At 37.6% G+C, this 19,223-nt stretch overlaps 1 protein-coding gene across 1 annotated transcript in view; it reads right to left on the reverse strand.

Moving 5' to 3' along the window:
* Window positions 1-15,817: 15,817 nt before the first annotated feature.
* The window catches only part of BMP5 (bone morphogenetic protein 5), a 108,720-nt gene continuing 105,314 nt past the window's right edge, over window positions 15,818-19,223 (reverse strand). Inside the window, exon 7 of the mRNA XM_039244297.1 lies at window positions 15,818-17,732. Coding sequence (XP_039100228.1) covers window positions 17,583-17,732 — 150 coding nt within the window. The 3' untranslated portion in view covers window positions 15,818-17,582. The remainder of the gene's footprint in view (window positions 17,733-19,223) is intronic.

Genomic DNA, 19,223 nt, shown 5'->3' on the forward strand with positions numbered 1-19,223 from the left:
TCTCACACCATGCACAAAAATCAACTCAAAATGGATAAAGGACCTGAATGTGAGACAGGAAACTATCAACACTCTAGAGGAGAAAGCAGGAAACAACCTCCTTGACCTCCACCGCAGCAACTTCTTACTTGACACATCCCCAAAAGCAAGGGAATCAAGAGCAAAAATAAGTGATTGGGACCTCATCAAGATTAAAAGCTTCTGCACAGCCAAGGAAACAACCCACAAAACTAATAAGCAACCAATGGAATGGGAAAAGATAGTTGCAAATGACATATCAGATAAAGGGTTAATATCCAAAATCTATAAGGAACTCACCAAACTCCACACCCAAAAAACAAACAACGCAGTGAAGAAATGGGCAGAAGAGATGAACAGACACTTCTCCAAAGAGGACATTCAGATGGTCAACAGACACAAGAAACGATGCTCAGCATTTCTCCTCATCAGGGAAATACAAATCAAAATCACACTGAGATACCACCTCACACCAGTCAGAGTCACTAAAATGAGCAAATCAGAGAACTCTAGATGCTGGTGAGGATGTGGAGAAACGGGCACCCTCCTTCACTGTTGGTGGGAATGTAAACTGGTACAGCCCCTCTGGAAAACAGTGTGGAGTTTCCTCAAAAAGTTAACAATAGAACTTCCCTATGACCCAGCAATAGCACTGCTAGGAATTTACCCAAGGGTTATAGGAATGCTGATGCATAGGAGCACATGTACCCCAATGTTTATAGCAACACTCTCAACAAAAGCCAAAACATGGAAAGAGCCTAAGTGTCCATCAACGGACGAATGGCTCAAGAAGATGTGGTTTATCTATATGATGGACTACTACATGGCAATGAGAAAGAAGGAAATCTGGCCATGTGTAGCAACATGGATGGAACTTGAGGGTGTTATGCTGAGTGAAATAAGTCAGGCAGAGAAGGACAAATATCATATGTTTGCACGTATAGGAGGATGAGGAGGAACTTAATGGAAGACCATGGGGGAGAAGAAGGGGGGAAATGGTGGGGGAGAGGGAGAGAGGCAAACCATGAGAGACTCTTGAATGATGAAAACAAACTGTGGACTGATGGGTGTGGGGGGCAGGGGGGAGATGGGCATTGAGGAGGGCACTTGTGGGGATGAGCACTGGGTGTTATATGGAAACCAACTTGACAATAAACTATTTGTAAAAAAAATAAAATAAAAATAAAAATAAACATTAAAAAATAAGCATAAAAACAAAAACAAAAAAACAATAAGCTAAGTCCACAATAATGTTATGTAACAACCAACCACAAAAATCTCAACAGAATACAGAAATAATCTTTATTTACTCATAAGTCTTCAGGTTACCTCTGGGTCAGCTAATCTAAGTGGGGCAAGGTTTAGCAGACTTGTTCACTCTGATGGGGATCTTGCATGTGTCCATGGGTCCCTACCTCCTTCCAAGGCTTCCTCATCCCTCTCTCAAAACATTAGAGAGCCTAAACATATCTTTATGGTAGTGGCAGAGATGTAATAGAGAAAGCCTATCATGCAAGTGCCTTTCAATGCTTTTTTTCATTTCACACCTACCAATCTTCCATTAGACAAAGTAAGTTATGTGGTCATTTTCGAAGGTAAGAATTGGAGGAATACACTGCCTTTTTGGTGAAAGGAACTTGAACTCCGACAACAAAGGATGTAGATACAGGAAAGTTCGGATAACTGAGTCTATGACCATAAGCTCTAAGACCTTCTACCATAACTCTGTCTGTAGCACACAAGATTCTGCTTCAGCTTCTCCTATGGTTTCCTTCTCTAACTCCATGGGCCCCAAGAGCTATCACATATGTTATTGGTAGTATTCATTTGCTTTTAAACATGCATAATGAAACTTCCTTGATTCATAAAGATACCATCCAGAAAGCTCTTCCAAACTGCTTATGGGGAAGTCATTTAGAGGAATGTGGTCTCCAAGGTTCCATTCATTCTTTAGAGGAAGGTTGATGCCACAGGCCAGCATCTTTTAGTGAGGGGCTCCAGTTTTAGTGAGGGGCTCCAGTAGACACTACTGCGCAAGAGCATGAATGTGATAAGCAAGAAGCACAGATAAGAAAATGTGGGAAATGGACACTCTGACTTCTGGGCTTCCTTCCTGATTCCCATCCATTCTCTATAAATTGCAGCTAGATTAGTCTATTTCATCTAAATTGTTATTATTGCATCACCCCATTTTTTCTTAAATCTTTGTTATGAGCCATATACATCTGGTAAGACAGAAAGTAAACATTGAAGAGGGACTAATCTCAACAGTGTTAGCAATTATTTTTAGTTTGAACAATTTAGATATTTACCCACAATTATCTAAATAATAAGCACTTCCTCCTAAAATTGTGTAGTTTCCAATATCAGAGTTTTACACTTTATAACTTTCACAGGGATCCTAATAATAATCATGAATAAAATTGCCATATCAGGCTTTTCTGATTTCCTACCATTTCATGTATCATTTTATGCAATGTTTGGCAAAGCACAAGTTCTGGGTATTTAACCTTAATTTCTCAAGGATCAGGTAAATGCATTTGAAAGAAATAATGAACCATATTCATGTTCATTTCACTGGCCTATTTAATATGATTGTGGGCTCTTATGGACACAGGAAGAAAATTCTAAGGACATGTTCAGGATGCAGGAAAAAGACTTAAGAGTATCATCCTATCCTGATAAATGCAGAAACTCAGAAAATTTGATCAGATTCGTGATTCAGAAATTGTCTTTAAGATGTTGTGCTGTTTAAAATAGGTTTTATTTTATTGCCTATGATTAAAATATCTCCCCATAAGGCCAGTTTGTATGCAGTGAACTCTGTGAGCTAATCTGTTTTCCTTCTAATGTCTTGCTTCTTCCAATCATACCCTATAGCAATTTTTGATGGATTTGTTCAGGACTCTTTTTCCATAAGAATTATAAGATTCCATAAGAATTATAGAGAGCACTTACTAATCTCTCTTTTTGTGCCAAGAACTATAGTTTGTTATTTGAAAAACCTTATTACCAATATTCATAAGAACAACTATATAGTTACTGTTATTATTTCCAATAAAAAATGAGAAACAGACTCTAGGATATCAAGCATTCTGTATGCAGGTTAAAGACCTAGGATATTATTGGACAGAGGATAGGGAGTAAGTGAACAGTTTTAAGCAAGGGAATGAATGATCAGAATTATATTTTAGCTAAATTATTCTCAAGATGGAATTTACCTAATTCTTAGTTTCCTTGCCATAGATCAGAGTGGTGATGAAGGTAATTCTTACCACTGCTAGGAGGTAATCATAGCAGAAGTGTTGAGAAATAATAAAGGCTAGAACTAAGACAGTGTTAATGAATTTCAGCCATTTCAGCCCCTTCTTTTTTTTTTTTTTTTTGTCTTGTTTTGTTTTTAAATCATGTGCAAATTCAGCCTAAGACCTTTCTCAACATATAATCTTCCAGGCAGCCTTTACCAACATATGAGAAAGGACATGAATATAAAATCATTTTTGCTATTCTTTCTTGCCAATATTTTGTATTAACTTTCTAGATCATCATACTTTCTTTCACACTCCTGCCTGACAGCTTATATGGATTACAATAATGACTAATATTTGTAACTGAGAGAACTAAAAATAAAAATAAAGTCCTCCTCTCTCTAGCATCTGGTGGAAAAATCCCACATTCCATCATTCCAGTTGAAGGGCAGGGAAGAAGACAGAGTCCTGGCAAATCAATTTCCTTGGTCCCAATGAGGAAAATGTTGGACACATCACTTCCACTCCCATTTTTTGGTGAGAACTTTGTTATGAGGACAGAACTAGTTTCAAGTTGGGCTAGGAAATGTGGTTTCCAGTTGTATAGTCATTCTGTGACTATGAGGAAGAGGAAAAGGGATTCAAGGGAGACACAAAATTCTTCCTTAAGTTTTTTTGATGTCACTCCCTCAATTATTTTTTCAATTATTTTAATTACACGGCATATGAGTTTCACAGCCTTTCTCCCATCATTCAAGTCCCTGTGTTACCCAATGCCTTCCTAAGGATGGGGTAATATTTCCAACTGCTGTCATTTAAACCTATTGTTTCAATACAACTTAGAACAATAAACAAATCTCCCTTCAGCCATTCCCTTTTCTGTTTCAAGGTCATTTATTCTGTTAGTCTGTAACACATTCTCACTCCCATAACCCTAGGTTTACATGTTTAACTAGTCTCCTATCAAATGCTTTCTGGGCTCCAGAGCCTGACTTGAGTGCTTCAACCACAATAACCCTTCCTCTGTTAAGCATACTGAACTCTTCACCCACATCTCTCTCTAGGTGCTCATCAATTTTTTTTTTTAATTTCAAGATTTGATGATGTAATATTGAATCTATGCAAAGTAACATGAGATATAAAAATGAATGGGATAAATTCTTGAGGTAATAACCCCAATTTGTTCATGCCTATTCATATTCCTGCTCTTATGTATTTCCCCCACACATGGACTCTGAGCTCAGTCACCTGACTTGTTTTGGCTTATGAGACGACAGAAAATGTGATACAAGACCCTAAATTGCACATCTGGTTGTACTTTCTCCCTCCTAACCACTACCAGGGAAATAAGCCCAGGTCAGCCTACTGGCAACATGTGGCCTCGTCACCCCACCACTCCTAGCTGAAAAGCTATGCCAAGTGCCAGACATGAATAATGCTGTCTCAGACCATCCAGTCCTGGAAGATGCAAACCTGACTACAGCTTCAGGAGGGAGTCCAGACAAGATCAGTAGAACAAGGATGGCTGAGCCTCGTCTAAACCGCTGATCCACAGAACTGTGAGCTAATAAATCATAGTTGTATGTCACTAAGATGTAAAGGTATTCTTTCATGCTGCATAAGCTAACTTAGACATAATGTATATATACATTTTTAAAAATACTACTAAACTCAGCCATTTTATACTATCATTCATACTAAGAAATAGCACTACAAACAGCTCCATCCTCAATTAAAATCACTCTCCCATCACTTGGGGCTAACCATTACCTTGAATTTCGATTTTTTTTTTTGTTAGTCCCTTGCTATGCTATTCTTTAATGCAAATACATATACATATATATGTAGGTGTATTATATTATATATATATGCCTACAAATGTATTATTTAGTTTTGCTTTATTTTGAGATTTATAAAATTACATCATACCATACATATATAATCTTCTATGATGTCCTTTATTTCTCCAACATTATGTTTGTGAGATTTAGCCACAGACTTGCAGTTTACTCATTTCAATGCTCTATTATATATTTGTCCGTTTTCTGTAGATGAACATCTGTGTCATGTCTGGATTTTTGCTTGTAACATACATATATTTGTTTTTTATTGTTTCCTCAGCTGAATATTTTTGTCATAAACCTTCTTGCATAATATTTTAGCTCAGATCTTCAGAAGTGATTCCATGGTGAATATTTAGAGGAGGAAGTGGTAAAGATGTAAATATTCTTTATAGGATTATGCTAAATTATTTTACCGATTTACACTCCCATTAGCAGTATAATGATCCATATTCTCTCCAACAGTCAATATTAAAACATTTGTTAATAAAAGCTATTTCACAATCCGGTGTGAAATGCTATCTCACTGCGGTCTTCATTTGCCTGTTTATAAATGTTATTGAGGTTGGATGTTGTTCATGTATTACTTGGCCATAATTATTTCCTTCTTTGGGAAATGCCTGCTCCAATTTTTACTCATTTTTCCACTGGATTGTTCCTATACATTTCCTCATTCATTGTTTTAATTTTTTCTGTCTTCTCATCTTCAAGTATGTCTCATGTGCACTTAGTTTGTCAGTAGGAACTCAAACTCTTCACCAAGGAAAGCTACTTAGACAATAAAGAATTACACCTGTGTCAATTTACACAGCTTTCTCATGACAAACATTTTTTCTTATTTCATTTTCTTTTTCACATTATTACAGTAAACTGGTTTAGTATACTTATTTTGAAACAGATTAAGCATCTGTCTTCCTGATTTGATTGTTTGGCACTCTCCACATCCTTGTAAGGAGATGCTTGAAAAGAAAAGTAGGAAAACAGATTTCTTCAAAATGTTCATCCCAGTTAAACATGCAGCAGACTTGGCTAAGCTCTTCTAAATCAACTCCCAAAACATCATTTAGCATACAGCACTCCCTTAGAGAGCTGTTAGAAGCCTTGAATAATAAAACAAATAAAAAACAGAGCATACTTAAAAGACTTCTTTGGGCTCTAGAGACAAAATGTGAAGTGATGGTACTTAAAGCAAGGAAAATTAATATCAGAGCAAGCAGCACAGATTAAAGAAAGGTATTGGCAAATATTAATCATATATCCTATTTTTTGTAATTAGTATGAACAGATGGTTCATGATTACGTCCAATGGTAAGTAAAACTTCTTAACTCTGTAATAATATTTACACCTACAAAATAGTTACACTAACACTTTACATCTAAAAAAAATTTGGACTAATATTCACATTGTTTCCTCATGATACAAATTATTTGGTATCAGTATACACAGTTCTCTAGAAAACAAACTTTCTTACTCGCTAGGTCCAAATGCAAAGTTTTATACACAGAAAATAGCTATAATTTTAGCCCACAGCAAAGCCGTGCAAGTGAAAGAAATTTTAATAATATGCTGAGGAACTTACAATGAAAAGTTTCAAGGTGGAATTGTACCTGGCCAAGGCTGAGAGATGGGGATGGTCAAAAATCAGCAGCACTTCTATGAAGAGATTTTCAGTCTTTTCTTGAAAAGCCATTTTAATGTTCAGTAATATTTTATTTACTTATATTTTTAATGTTTATTTATTTATTTTGAGAGAGAGCAGGGGCAGAGACAGAGACTCGCAAGCAGACTCATGCAGGGCTGTATCTCACAGTTCAGTTCATGAAATCATGAGTCGGTCCCTTAGCCAATTGAGCTACCCAGGCACCCTCACTGCTACCTTCACTTTCCCAAAATTCCTTCGACTATTTTAAATGCACAGCAAGCATTGTTAGGACAAAATTATATATAATTTAATACACTAAAACCCCAAATTTTATCTTCTGCAATACCTATAAGGAGTTCCAGTTGTGATTTCTCAATGAACAGAGATAACCTGATTCATAAAGCCCTGTGGCAGACAGGAGCACAAACTAAGTGATTTTCTTCATGTCAGTATCTGTGTCCCCTAGGTAGTCCTTCGGCGTGATTAAGTAGTGGGTAATGAAAGCAGGAGTAGGACTCTCACTTATAGCTACTATTGCAGCAGTGATCTCACAGACTGCTTGGCTTTAAGTATCACCTATATACTAGTAATTTACAGATTTATATTTCTGCCCAGGACCTCTCCTGTAGTCTCAGGACTCACATTTCTAACCACTTTTTGGACATTTCACTCAGAAGTTAACATACCCCGAAGCAAACTCCCAACTCCTTGGGGCAATCGCTGCCCATCCTAAACTGGAACTCAGTAAATGATTCTTCCTTCCGTTTACTCAGGTCATAACGTGGGAGTCACCCGCAACTCACTCTTCTCTCACACGCAATTAGCAAATCTCTCTACTCCACTTTTGAAATAGTTCTCGCTTCTAATTACTCCTCAGCCCTTCTACAGTTACAACAATGTGCCACCACTCTGAGACTGGATTGTTTCAATATCCCCCAAACTATCTTTCTGCCTCTGGTTTTGCTATCCTATCCAGTGGTCTCCTCTAAACTTGCAATGTTCCTTTTAAAACACAAGTCGTGACCTCTTCCACTCAAAAAACTCTGAATGTCTTTTCCTTTCTGAGTAAAAACTCAAAGTCCTTGCGGTGGTCTTTCAGACTCTACACCACCTGACCCCCTATCTCCCTGAATGCATGTCTTTCCTCCAGTCAGAACACTCTGCTCCACCATGACCACGTTAGCTTTCTTGCTGTCTCAGAAGGGCCGTCTCAAAGCTGCTGATACCTCAGACTGAAATGTTTTTCCCACAGATGATTACACAAGTAACTCCTTTCTCTACGTTCAATTTTGTATCACCACTACATGGATGAGGCAGCACTTTCTACCTTTCTGGAGGCCTGTTTTTCCCTCCTATAATTTAGAAGTAATAAATCATCCCATGGGCTCCACATTGTGCTCCTTGTTTTATCCCCATTAGAATGTCCTGGAGGTTCCAGTTTAAAATGGTGGCATACGGGGCGCCTGGGTGGCTCAGTCGGTTAAGCGTCCGACTTCGGCTCAGGTCATGATCTCACGGTTTGTGGGTTCGAGCCCCACATCGGGCTCTGTGCTGACAGCTAGCTCAGAGCCTGGGGACTGCTTCCAATCCCGTGTCTCCCTCTCTCTCTGACCCTCCCATGCTCACGCTGCGTGTCTCTCTCTCTCTCTCAGAAATAAATAAAACTTAATTTTTAAAAAAATGGTGGCATAGGAAGATCCTAAACAGTAACTTCTCCTACCAGAGCATGGAATCTACAGCTATATAAATGGAATAATTTCCTCTTCAAAAACCATTAAAAACTAGGAGCTCCTGGGTGGTTCGCAGATTAAACGTCTGAGTTTGGCTCTGGTCATGATCTCCTGGTTTGGGAATTGAAGCCTCGCCTCGGGTTCCGTGCTGAGAGTTCAGAACCTGGAGACTGCTTCAGATTCTGTGTCTCCCTCCCTCTCCGCCCCTCTCCCGCTCACACTCTGTGTCTCTCAAAAATAAATAAACATTAAAAATTAAAAAAAGGAACAACTAGCAGAGCAGCCCCTTCATGCTGGACAAACAAGACAGAAACCATATGGAAACAAGGAGGAAAGTCTGAGACATAGTCTTGCCATAAACCTCACCCCCAGCACAGAGAGCCACAATCAAGAGGCAGTTCAAAAACCAGAGCTTTTCTCTGAGAAGCAAAAGCCTAGTTCCTCACATTAAGCACCCCACCTTTTAAGACCAGCACCTGAGAGATGAGTCTACAAAACATCTGACTTTGAAGACCAGCTGTCCTCGCACCCATGAGAGGTGCAGAGGTGAGGTAAATGCAGAAACACCACTCAAAGTATTCACTCACAGACCCACCTGTCCCAGGGGCCTGTAAAGAATCAGCCCATTGAAAAGCACCCAGGTTTCATGGAAAGAGAATCATTTGCTAATTTCGAAGCATTGGTCTGAGGCACTGGAGCCTGCAAGGATATTCCCCACATAGGAGGCTGGTGGGTGCCATCTTGTTAAAGCCTCTCGCTCAGAAACAGCAGGCATTTTCTCTCTCTTTTTTACCTTTCTTTCTCCCTTTCTCTCTTTTTCTTTCTTCCTTTCTTTTTTCCTTCTTTCTTTTGTTTCTTTCCTTCCTTTCCTCCTCCCTTTGTCTTTCTTCCCTTCTTTTTTCCTTCTTTCCTTTCCTTTCCTTTCCCTTTCTTTCTTTCTTTCGTTCGTTCATTCGTTCATTCATTCTTTCTTTCGTCGTTCGTTCGTTCTTTCCTTCTTTCTTTCTTTCTTTCTCTTTTCTTTCTTTCTTCATTTTCTTTAGTGTGATCTGATCTTTGTTCCCCTCCCTGCCTTGCTTCACTTTGCACTCTGCAGAATGCCCGCATCTCCTGGAATGCAGCTTCTAGGTATTTCTGATGCCCTGATTTTTATGTCTGTCAACCCAGTGTTTGAAGCTGCCCCCCAGGGGACACCCCTTCATTTCCTGACTCTGGAGGTCAGGGAGACTTGTGCTTCTAGATACCATAGGATTGGAAAAATCAGAGACTGTGCTTGGCAAGCTACCATCCCCAAGGCACTGTGCAGATAAAATATTCAAATACACCCTCAGCCACATTTGAAAGAGGCCTACTCGCTAGTCCTGGAGCTTTGGCCTTAGAAGTAGGCTTCAGATTTGGCACCCAGGTAGAGGCTACGGAGATGCTTTCCCGGAACATAGAGGGGGACACCATCTTTGCACTCTCTCCTTATCTTGCTCCAGGTCATGGGTATCTCCCAAAATGGAGCTTATACACTCATCTGGAGCCCTGATTTTTGCTACTGCCTCTCAGGAAACACCTTCAGATCGCCTGATGATGGTGACCAACAGGGTTTATGCTTGTGGTTCCAAAGGACTATATATATTTGCATACCTTAAGAGCTGCTGCCTGCAGGTGTGGATTCCATTCACCTTGAACCTAGGGGCTGACTGAGATCTCGCACTGGTCAGTCGGTCACTGACTGGTCTTGGCACACCCTCAACTACCGGGAGTTGTTAAAAACAGATAGGTTGCTTGGATAATCATGGATAATCACAAAGTTTTGAGAAACAACCAAGAGCTGGGCAAGGTTGAATGATAAGGTTCACCAACAACACAGGGGTGTTCCTTCAATATTGGGTGAGGTGGCTATTTCATTTAATGTATAAAAACCAACACCGAGCCAAGCAAAATGAAGAGCAGAAGAATATGTTCCAAACAAAAGAATAAGATATAACCTCAGGAAAAAGAAAAACAAAAAACACCTTAATGAAATGCAGATTAGAATGCCACAAATGTGAAAGATACTTTCAGGACATTTTATTTTAAAAATAAGGAATTTAGTTCCCTCACTGATTCAGCTTGACAGTATTCCTTTTATGTATTTTGTTTATTTTCTATTAAAATAATTAATTAAGCCACTCTCTATTCATTTCCAACATATGTATAGAACATCAACCATGAGAATATCTTTATAACAATGCTTAGAGAATTAATAAATGATTAAGCATGGTAGGACTTCTTCATCTTACAGTGTAGAAGGCATATAAGACTTTTTTAAATAACTATAGTAGCTGGCACAATGTGATGCATGTTTCAGAAGTGAGAGTGCTGCAGTGGTTTTATAAGAGGGATAAAACACATCTGGTTTGGTGTATTTGGTCTTTCTGAAGGAAATAGCAAATGAGAAGTCACTCCAGGAATCAGTAGAATATCAGCAGGCAGAATTTAGGGAGGGCATTCCTGGTGAATGGAAAAATGTTATGAAGGCCCAGAAGCTGTATTAGTGTATTGGGAATATAGAAATTACTTGACTTCCATTTAATAATAGCCCTAGGAGGTTAGTGTGAAAGGAGATTCATTGGATCCATTATGTTCAATAGCCAAGGGTTTTCAAATATTCTTCCTTCTTGTCATGACATCTTTGGAGACGTGCTTGTTCTCTCATAGGTTTTATTTTACTTTCTAAGTGGAATCACCTTTGACAGTCTTTCTGGCATCAACATGCATTGTTAAATACAATGCTGTGAATTTTCATCTAAAACACAAGGGATTTTCAAGTCACCAGTCTTAATAACCTTAAGAAGAGAATGACATATCCCAAGATAAAATTCTTTTTGGTTTAATTTTAAACAAGTAATTAAAAAAAAACTCTCCCAGAAACAATTTTATGAGAAGATATGCCAAAAGTGAACAGGCAACAACAGTGTGTCCTTATATTCAAAACAGTGATGGATGGTGGGTATTAAAGGGTAAATATATTTTATAATATAATTAACTCAGTTTTCCTGTGATGGATATTGTCCAGGTATATATTTTACTTTCATTTTACTTTCAACCTTCCTGTGTTTTAAAGTTTTAGGTGTGCTTCTTTTGCACAGAATGTTACTGGGTGCATAGGTGGCTCAATCAGTTAAGCCTCTGACTTTGACTCAGGTCATGATCTCACAGTTTGTGAGTTTGAGCCCTGCCGTGAGAACTGTGCTGACAGCTCAGGGCCTGGCACCTGCTTCGGATTCTGTGTCTCTCCCTCTCTGTGCCCCTCCCTTGCTTGCACTCTCTCAAAAGTAAATAAACATTTTAAAAAGTTAATGAACAAAATGTTACCCGCGGTTGAAGTTATCTTAAATCCAATCCGGCAGTAGTGACCTTTTCAGTCTGCTTACATTTGATATTATATGTCTATGTATGTACTTAATGGCATCATTTTATTATATGCAATATTTCCCCTTTGTTATGTTTTTAAAAAATACTCTTCTTTTTCATCTTGTTGAATTGATTGTATCTTAACTTACTGCATTGCAATTATCCTCTTTAGTGGTTTAGAACAAGGGTCAGTAACTTATAATCTATGGGCCAAATCTCACTCCCACTTGTTTTTTTTTTTTTTAATTTTTAATGTTTTTTCAAATTTATTTATGAGAGAGAGAGAGAGAGAGAGAGATAGCATGAACAGGGGAGGGTCAGAGAGAGAGGGAGGCGCAGAATCTGAAACAGGCTCCAGGCTCTGAGCTAGCTGTCAGCACAAAGCCCTACGCGGGGCTCGAACCTACCAACCTTTAAATCATGACCTGAGCTGAAGTCAGACGCTTAACTGACTGAGCCACTCAGGTGCCCCCACCCCCACCTGTTTTGATAAGTAAAGTCTTAGTGGAATACAGCTACACATATTAGTGTACATATTTTCTTTTTTTTTTTTAATTTTATTTCTTTTTGAGAGAGTGCAAGCAGAGGAGGAATAGAGAGAGGAGGATGGAGGATCTGAAGCAGGCTCTGTGCCAACAGCAGCGAGCCCCACACGGGGCTTGAACTCACAAATTGCGAGATCATGATTTGAGCCAAAGTCAGACATGCTCAACCCACTGAGCCACCCAGGTGACCCTAGTGTTCATATTTTCTATAGCTGCTTTCACACTACCACAGTAGAAGTGGGTAGTTGCACCAGAAACCCAAAGCCTAAAATATTTATTATCACATCCTTTACAGGAAAATTTTGTCTATCCTGATTTAAAATATACATACTATTTTGTGTTCTGAAGTTATAAGTTTAATCATCATTAAGTAAAGTGCAAAACCATTTCCAACCATCCATCTTCCATTATATATTCCTTAGTTGTACAGTATTTTACTCTACTTAACCCAATTTAATGTTATTTAATTACATTGTTTAAATGTAATTTAATTAATTAAAATAATTTTTTAATGTTTTTTATTTATTTCTGAGAGAGAAAGACAGTGTGAAAAGGGGAGGGTCAGACAGAGAGGGAGATATAGAATTCAAAACAGGCTCCAGGCTCCGAGCTGGATGTCAGCACAGAGCCCGACACGGGGCTCAAACCCATGAACCATGAGATCATGACCTGAGCCCAAGTCAGACGCTTAACTGACTGAACCACCCAGGCACCCCTAATTCTCTTGATTTTTAAAACCATGATTATCAGGCATTATTATTTATTTTAGCCTACTCCCATGTTTACCATCTTCTTGATCATCATTTTTGTATATATTTTGGGGTTAACTGTTTTTCTCCCTAAGGCAGTGGGCTTTACTATTGATAAATTCTCTCTCAGTTTTATTTGCCTAAGAATGTTTTTATTTTGCCCTGATGTTTCAGTTTTGCTGGATATAGAATTCCTAATGACCGTTATTTTTCCTTAGCAATCTGAAGATAGTGATTACCTGTTGACTGACTTCCAAGTTGAGAAGCCAGCTCTGATAAAGAAGTCAACTGTTGCCTCAAAAACTCTCCAATTTTCTGGAATAATGATTAAATGGATGTTAGAACTCTCTTTGATATTCATACACTTTAAGTTCTTTTAAATTTTTTGTTGCATTATATTTTTCCTTCCCCAAAGTTCATTAAATTTTGTACTCACATTTTTATTCTCTCTTCTTTAAAACATATAAAAAAATATTGGGGCTCCTGGGTAGCTCAATCTGTCAAACATCCAAATCTTGGTTTCAGCTCAGGTCATGACCTCAGGGTTCCTGAGTTCAAGCCCCACCTTGGACTTTTGCACTAACAGCTGCAGAGACTGCTTGGGATTCTCTGTCTTCCTGTCTCTTTTCCCTCCCACCACTCATTATCTCTCTCTCTCTCTCAAAATAAATAAATGAAGGGCACCTGGGTGGCCAATTTGGGCATCTGACTTTGGCTCAGGTCATAATCCCACAGTTTGTGAGTTAGAGCCCTGTGTCTAGCTCTGCACTGACAGCCTGGAGCCTGCTTCTGATTCTGTGTGTGTGTGTCTCTCTCTGCCCCACCCCTGCTCATGTTGTGTTTCTCTCTCTCTCTCTCAAAAACACATAAACATAAATCTTTTAAAAAATAAATAAATAAAACATACAAAAATATACCTATTTGTGTGTGTGTGTGTGCGTGTGTGTATATGTGTATGTATATGAATTATTGAAGAAAGTATAAAGATGCATAATCTAAGACATCCCTTTGGCCTTGTGGCTCAAGGTAGAGAATTATTTTCCCAGTCTGAGCTTTTTCTAGAAGCATCTGCGGGAAAATAAACACAGTCCAGCTTTTTAAGTATGTCCTATTATATTTCACCATATAGTAGTAGCTACAATGAACTGGGGAAAAAAATCCTGCTCACTTCACTCAGTAAACTATCAGCTTAGGTTCTGTTTCCAAACTGGCTGGGTCTGGGGGCTGTTTATTGCAGTCTTCTGTCTCTCATTCTTCTAAACATAAGTTCTAGTTTGAAACTGTAGTGCTTCTACACATTCTCTCTTCATTGTGTGCATATATTGACCTTTCAGGAACGATTGGAGGTTAGCTGCCTCTGCACACTTGAAACTGAGATGCGAAGGTTTTAAGGTGGATATTTTAAAACTTCTGAAATGTCTTTGTTATTTTTAAAGGCTACATCTGATCTAGGTTCTTCTTTGAAATCCTCATGTTTCTAACAGTCTTTAACAAATGTTACAACAGACGTGGAGGCAGTTTTGCAGAACCTTTGCTCTTTTTAAATTGCTAACTTGGATACAGTGTCACTTTCCTGCCTAAATAAGAATAAATACTGGCATTGATTGTTACTTTACCTACTTTCTCCTCAATTATGATCTTAACCAAACTTGATCAAATACAGATGCATAGATGTATACTTAGCAACATATACGTTTTATCAGCAAAAGCATTTTCACTTCTAACTTAAAAAGTTTCAGGCAAATAAAGTAAAATAAAATAAATAAAATAAAATAAAATGCAAAAGAGAAACCCTAGAAAAGCAGGTAATTCGAAATGGAAATTGGGTGATACTTTGAGCCCTTGACTGAGTAGTATGAGACAGTGACTTGTGTTTGGGAATCAGGATTTCTTCTGCCTTGCATGGAACTGCATCATAAATGTTACTCATTGTAAATTTCTTGGGCGATGATATTTGCCAGACTGTATAGTAGCCAGTAGACTCTGGCTCAGATTCAAAGATGGTGATATAGGGATTAAAAATGAAAGTTCTTGAGAAAAAAAGAATTTTGGATATTCTTTCTTGCGTTTTTCTTATTTCTTTGTTTCAATGTAGATGGTTTATTTCTGTCTTACTTTTAAAGGATGGACGCTTGTGATTTATGCCCTTTTCCTTTCAAAAAGAACTAGGGCCGCTTTACAAAGCAAATTAAATATAAAGCAGAAGATTTTAGAAAAACAAACATACAAACAAAAAGCCAATACCTAACTAGCTAAAAAGACCCGAGTTGTTTGGATCCTGTTAAAATAAGCCAAATCATTCTGGTTTATGATAGTAGCTTAAGTATTACTAAAGTCATACTACAAATTTACTGTACTAGTTCTTTGAGAATAATGTAAGTGAGCATATGTGCATATATATTCATATATCTAACTTGAAAAAGTGGAAAAATACTGATGGTAATGATTTCCTTTTTTTAATGAAAAAGAACCAGTGAGGCATTTTTCCATCCCTATCATTTTTGCTATTTTTAAAATTTCTTCGTTGTTGGAGCAGATTAAGAAGATATTTAATTCATAGATTGTTGCTTTGTCCATTTAACAGTGAATTATTTATTAAAAACACAAAAGCTAGTTTGGCATTTAAAAACAGCATGAAGAGTCATGTAACCCACAAATCTTTTACATCTGATATTCTTCTATTCTCAGTTCATGACACACTTACATTTTGTATCCCTCTTAAATAAAGCACAGCAGAAACTAGCATCACACGTTTAATAGATTTTAAAATATATTTAAACAGCACATTTAGAGAATAATAATATAGACTTCTGTTTCTTATTCTTACAATGGTACACTATTTATTTAAAAATATATTACTTAATGCACCCCCCAATATAGTTATTATCAAATTCTCTTTAAGATAAACTGTATTTTCAAACAACATTGTAATATACCTGAATTACAAACGAACTCATAACATTTTTGAAGCTATTTCTGATATAAGTTTTATTTGAAAAGTCCAAAACAGTGATTAATAAATGGTGCATTATGAATATTTTAGATGAACTGTAAATAAGCCTAACCATGGAGCCACCAGAAATAGCAAGTAATCCATCTAAATGTCATCCTTCCCAAAGTTACTGTGTGTTAAAGAAAAGCCCTAGAAGGCAAAGAAAGAAAATAAATTAATTTCAGAGGGAAGAATACACATGCACGTACACACAACAGAACCTTCCCATTTGGAATTATTTGCGCTTGGAGGAAGGTTTACAAAATCCCCTTACAAAATAAGGTTTTCATTGAGCTCATTCTCAAAGATATGAAAAATGGATTTCAGCTGTTCTTTCGAAATGGCAATTCTGTCAAAGCCATTCTGGGATTTTTGGTAATTTCCTTCAGTTTAGTTTCAGTGCTTTCACCTAAATAAAATCCCTTGCATCACATCAATCAGCAAACTCCGTTAGGAAGGAGAGCTAAAGAAAATGGCTGTGTCGGCATCTTTGCTCCAGTATGTTTTATATGCTTTATGTATGCAGTGACTCTTGCCTGTGGGGAGGGAAGCGGAGCGCATGTAAGTGTTTCTTTATTTTGGACTGTTTTTAAATCTGAAAAAAAAAAAAAATTCTGCAGCAGTCATGTTCTAGATAATAGGCAGACGTGATTTATTTGAGGTAAGAAGGTTGTACTACGATTTTTTAGTGTTAACTTGGAAAGTTATCGACGTAGGCTCAAGCCTGTCTCCACAGAGTTCCTGAAGCTTTGAGTGCTTTGCAAAATCTACAGTCTACAAGCCAAGAAGGAACGCACGCCTCCAGTTACACCAATTCTGTTAAAGCAAACAGTTACAACAATTATGTGTAATCTTTCAGCTTCTATGTCCTGCCTACTGCTTATTTATTCTAATCCAGTTCAACATTTCACTTTATCTAATGAAGCAGAAACTTGAAAACAAAAATTGTGTTTATCCAAGCATTTTTGTTTGAGTTGTTCTGGGTTTTTTCTTTTTTTTTTTTAGTTTTATTTCTAAATAAACATCCTATCACAGTTTTCACTGGCAACATAACCAAATGCGTTCAATTTCCTTCACCAATGACTAACATTCAAAGGAGTACTGTCTGATTTCAGATAATTATATCAAAATTGTATTCAAAAAAATGTTGAAATGAAATTGAATTGGACTTAGCATATCCCATTGAATGACAGACTGGGCTATCTATATCTAACAGACCTATAAAATAGATTTTATTGATAAGGCATCCACAAAGGAGATATATATCTTTAAATAAATAAAAGTGACTATATACATGATATCGTACATAGGTACAGAGATGAAATGAATCAGACTAATTTTATGAAATTCCCTTTTTGTCTGAAAGCATACTTTTTATTGTAGTCATAAACCTTAATACAGATCTTTTTCTTATTACCATTCTTATTTAATATTAATGGCAGCCACATGAGCGCACGACCATATTTCTGTATTTTTTCAAAATGACATTGGAGCTGTCGTCAAAGTACAGCACAGAGATGGCATTTAATTTGGTTGGGGCACAACAAGGCTTTGGCACATGGTCAGGAAACATCAGATGAACCTGGGAAAGAAAAACATGTTTTGGTTTTTTTTTTTAAAGAAATAAGACATTTTGTCCACAGCTTTCAAATAAGATTCTTGTTTTGTCACTCGCAGTCGGGTACACGCTTAAGCTATCACTCTTCTCCTATTTATGTTCAGTGGCTGGGGTGGGGGTTGGAAACTGGTAGTGAAGGATGTATTTTTAAGAATTAACACCTAGAATCAACTCACCAGTTCTAATTATGTGTTGGGGCCTTGAAAAATATTCTACCAAGTAAGGAAAACTCCTTCTATGGAATATTCAGTGGAAATTTTCCTGGGGGAAAGAACGTGGCAACCTGCACTGAGTTGTTTTTGGTAAAAATGACAACTTCTATAGACTTCATGAGAAGTACAGAGGGTACAAATGCAAATCAGTGAAGTGACACTGAGACTGTAGAAAGATTTGGATCTAAGAATTATTTTTTCAAGGACTACTGAACAATAAATTGTAAAAGTTATGCCAACTCTTAAATTTTCCACAGTAAAGGAAGCATAAAAATCACCACAAAATATACTCCAGGTATAATCCAAAACTTGTCTCAAAGCAATGATATCAACTCTTCTATACAGAATTTTTTACCGGATTGGCTTTGACTTTCTTTCTCTCTTACCCAAGTGTCGAAAAGCAGGCTCAGCTAAAACAGAAGTGAGGAGCCTAGATATTTTACAAATTGAATATCCCACTCTCCCAAAAGCCTAAAAGGTAGCTGTACACTGAAAATGAAATACTTAAGTAAAGGGTTGATTCTCATTTTGATCAGACTGGCAGTCTGCCGATGATTTGCAATAATTGAGCAAGGAGCCAGAACACAGTTTTCCCTTTCCCACCCACCTATCCTGGCCCTTTCCCCAAAGGAGTTTATAGGAAGTCCCACTGATGAGCCCTGAGGGATCCACAAAAAGCAAATACAGCCTCTTAGAGTTTTGGCTGCACAATGTCCTGGCTGAAATGATATAGGAGCCCTGCATGTGGACAGAAACAGCAGGAAAAATGAGGTGATCTGACATGAACTTGAAATTTCCTAAGACCTCACAAAACTAAAAGTTGGATAGTTTCTACAAATTTCAGATGCAGCTTTTGTCCCTCATCAGCTTTATCTTCCATAACCCACACATATATGATTGATAACCCCTTGTTTCAATGGCCTTGGCAGCTTCACGAAGCAATCATTCTAAAAAAATGGATTGTTCTTGAATAGTTTCTCAAACATATTAGTCACAAATATGCTTGCCTTTAACAACAAACATGCCTGTCTTCTTGTTTCATGTCCTACGCAGAACAAACGAAGAGTGCACAATGCCAGGAAAAAAAAAATCAAACTTCCCATGTATCCTTCAAGTTTTGCAATGACTTATGTCCCATATCCCAGAACAGTGATGCACAGCAGGGTCTTGTTCCAAGTCCATGTCAGGTTTTTTTTAAAATGTTTCATTTTTGACACTGCCTTCTAGACTCCAGCCCTAAAAG

Source organism: Hyaena hyaena, unplaced genomic scaffold (genome assembly GCF_003009895.1).
Source record: "Hyaena hyaena isolate Hyena2069 unplaced genomic scaffold, ASM300989v1 scaffold_242, whole genome shotgun sequence".
NCBI classification, from domain to species: Eukaryota; Metazoa; Chordata; class Mammalia; order Carnivora; family Hyaenidae; genus Hyaena; species Hyaena hyaena.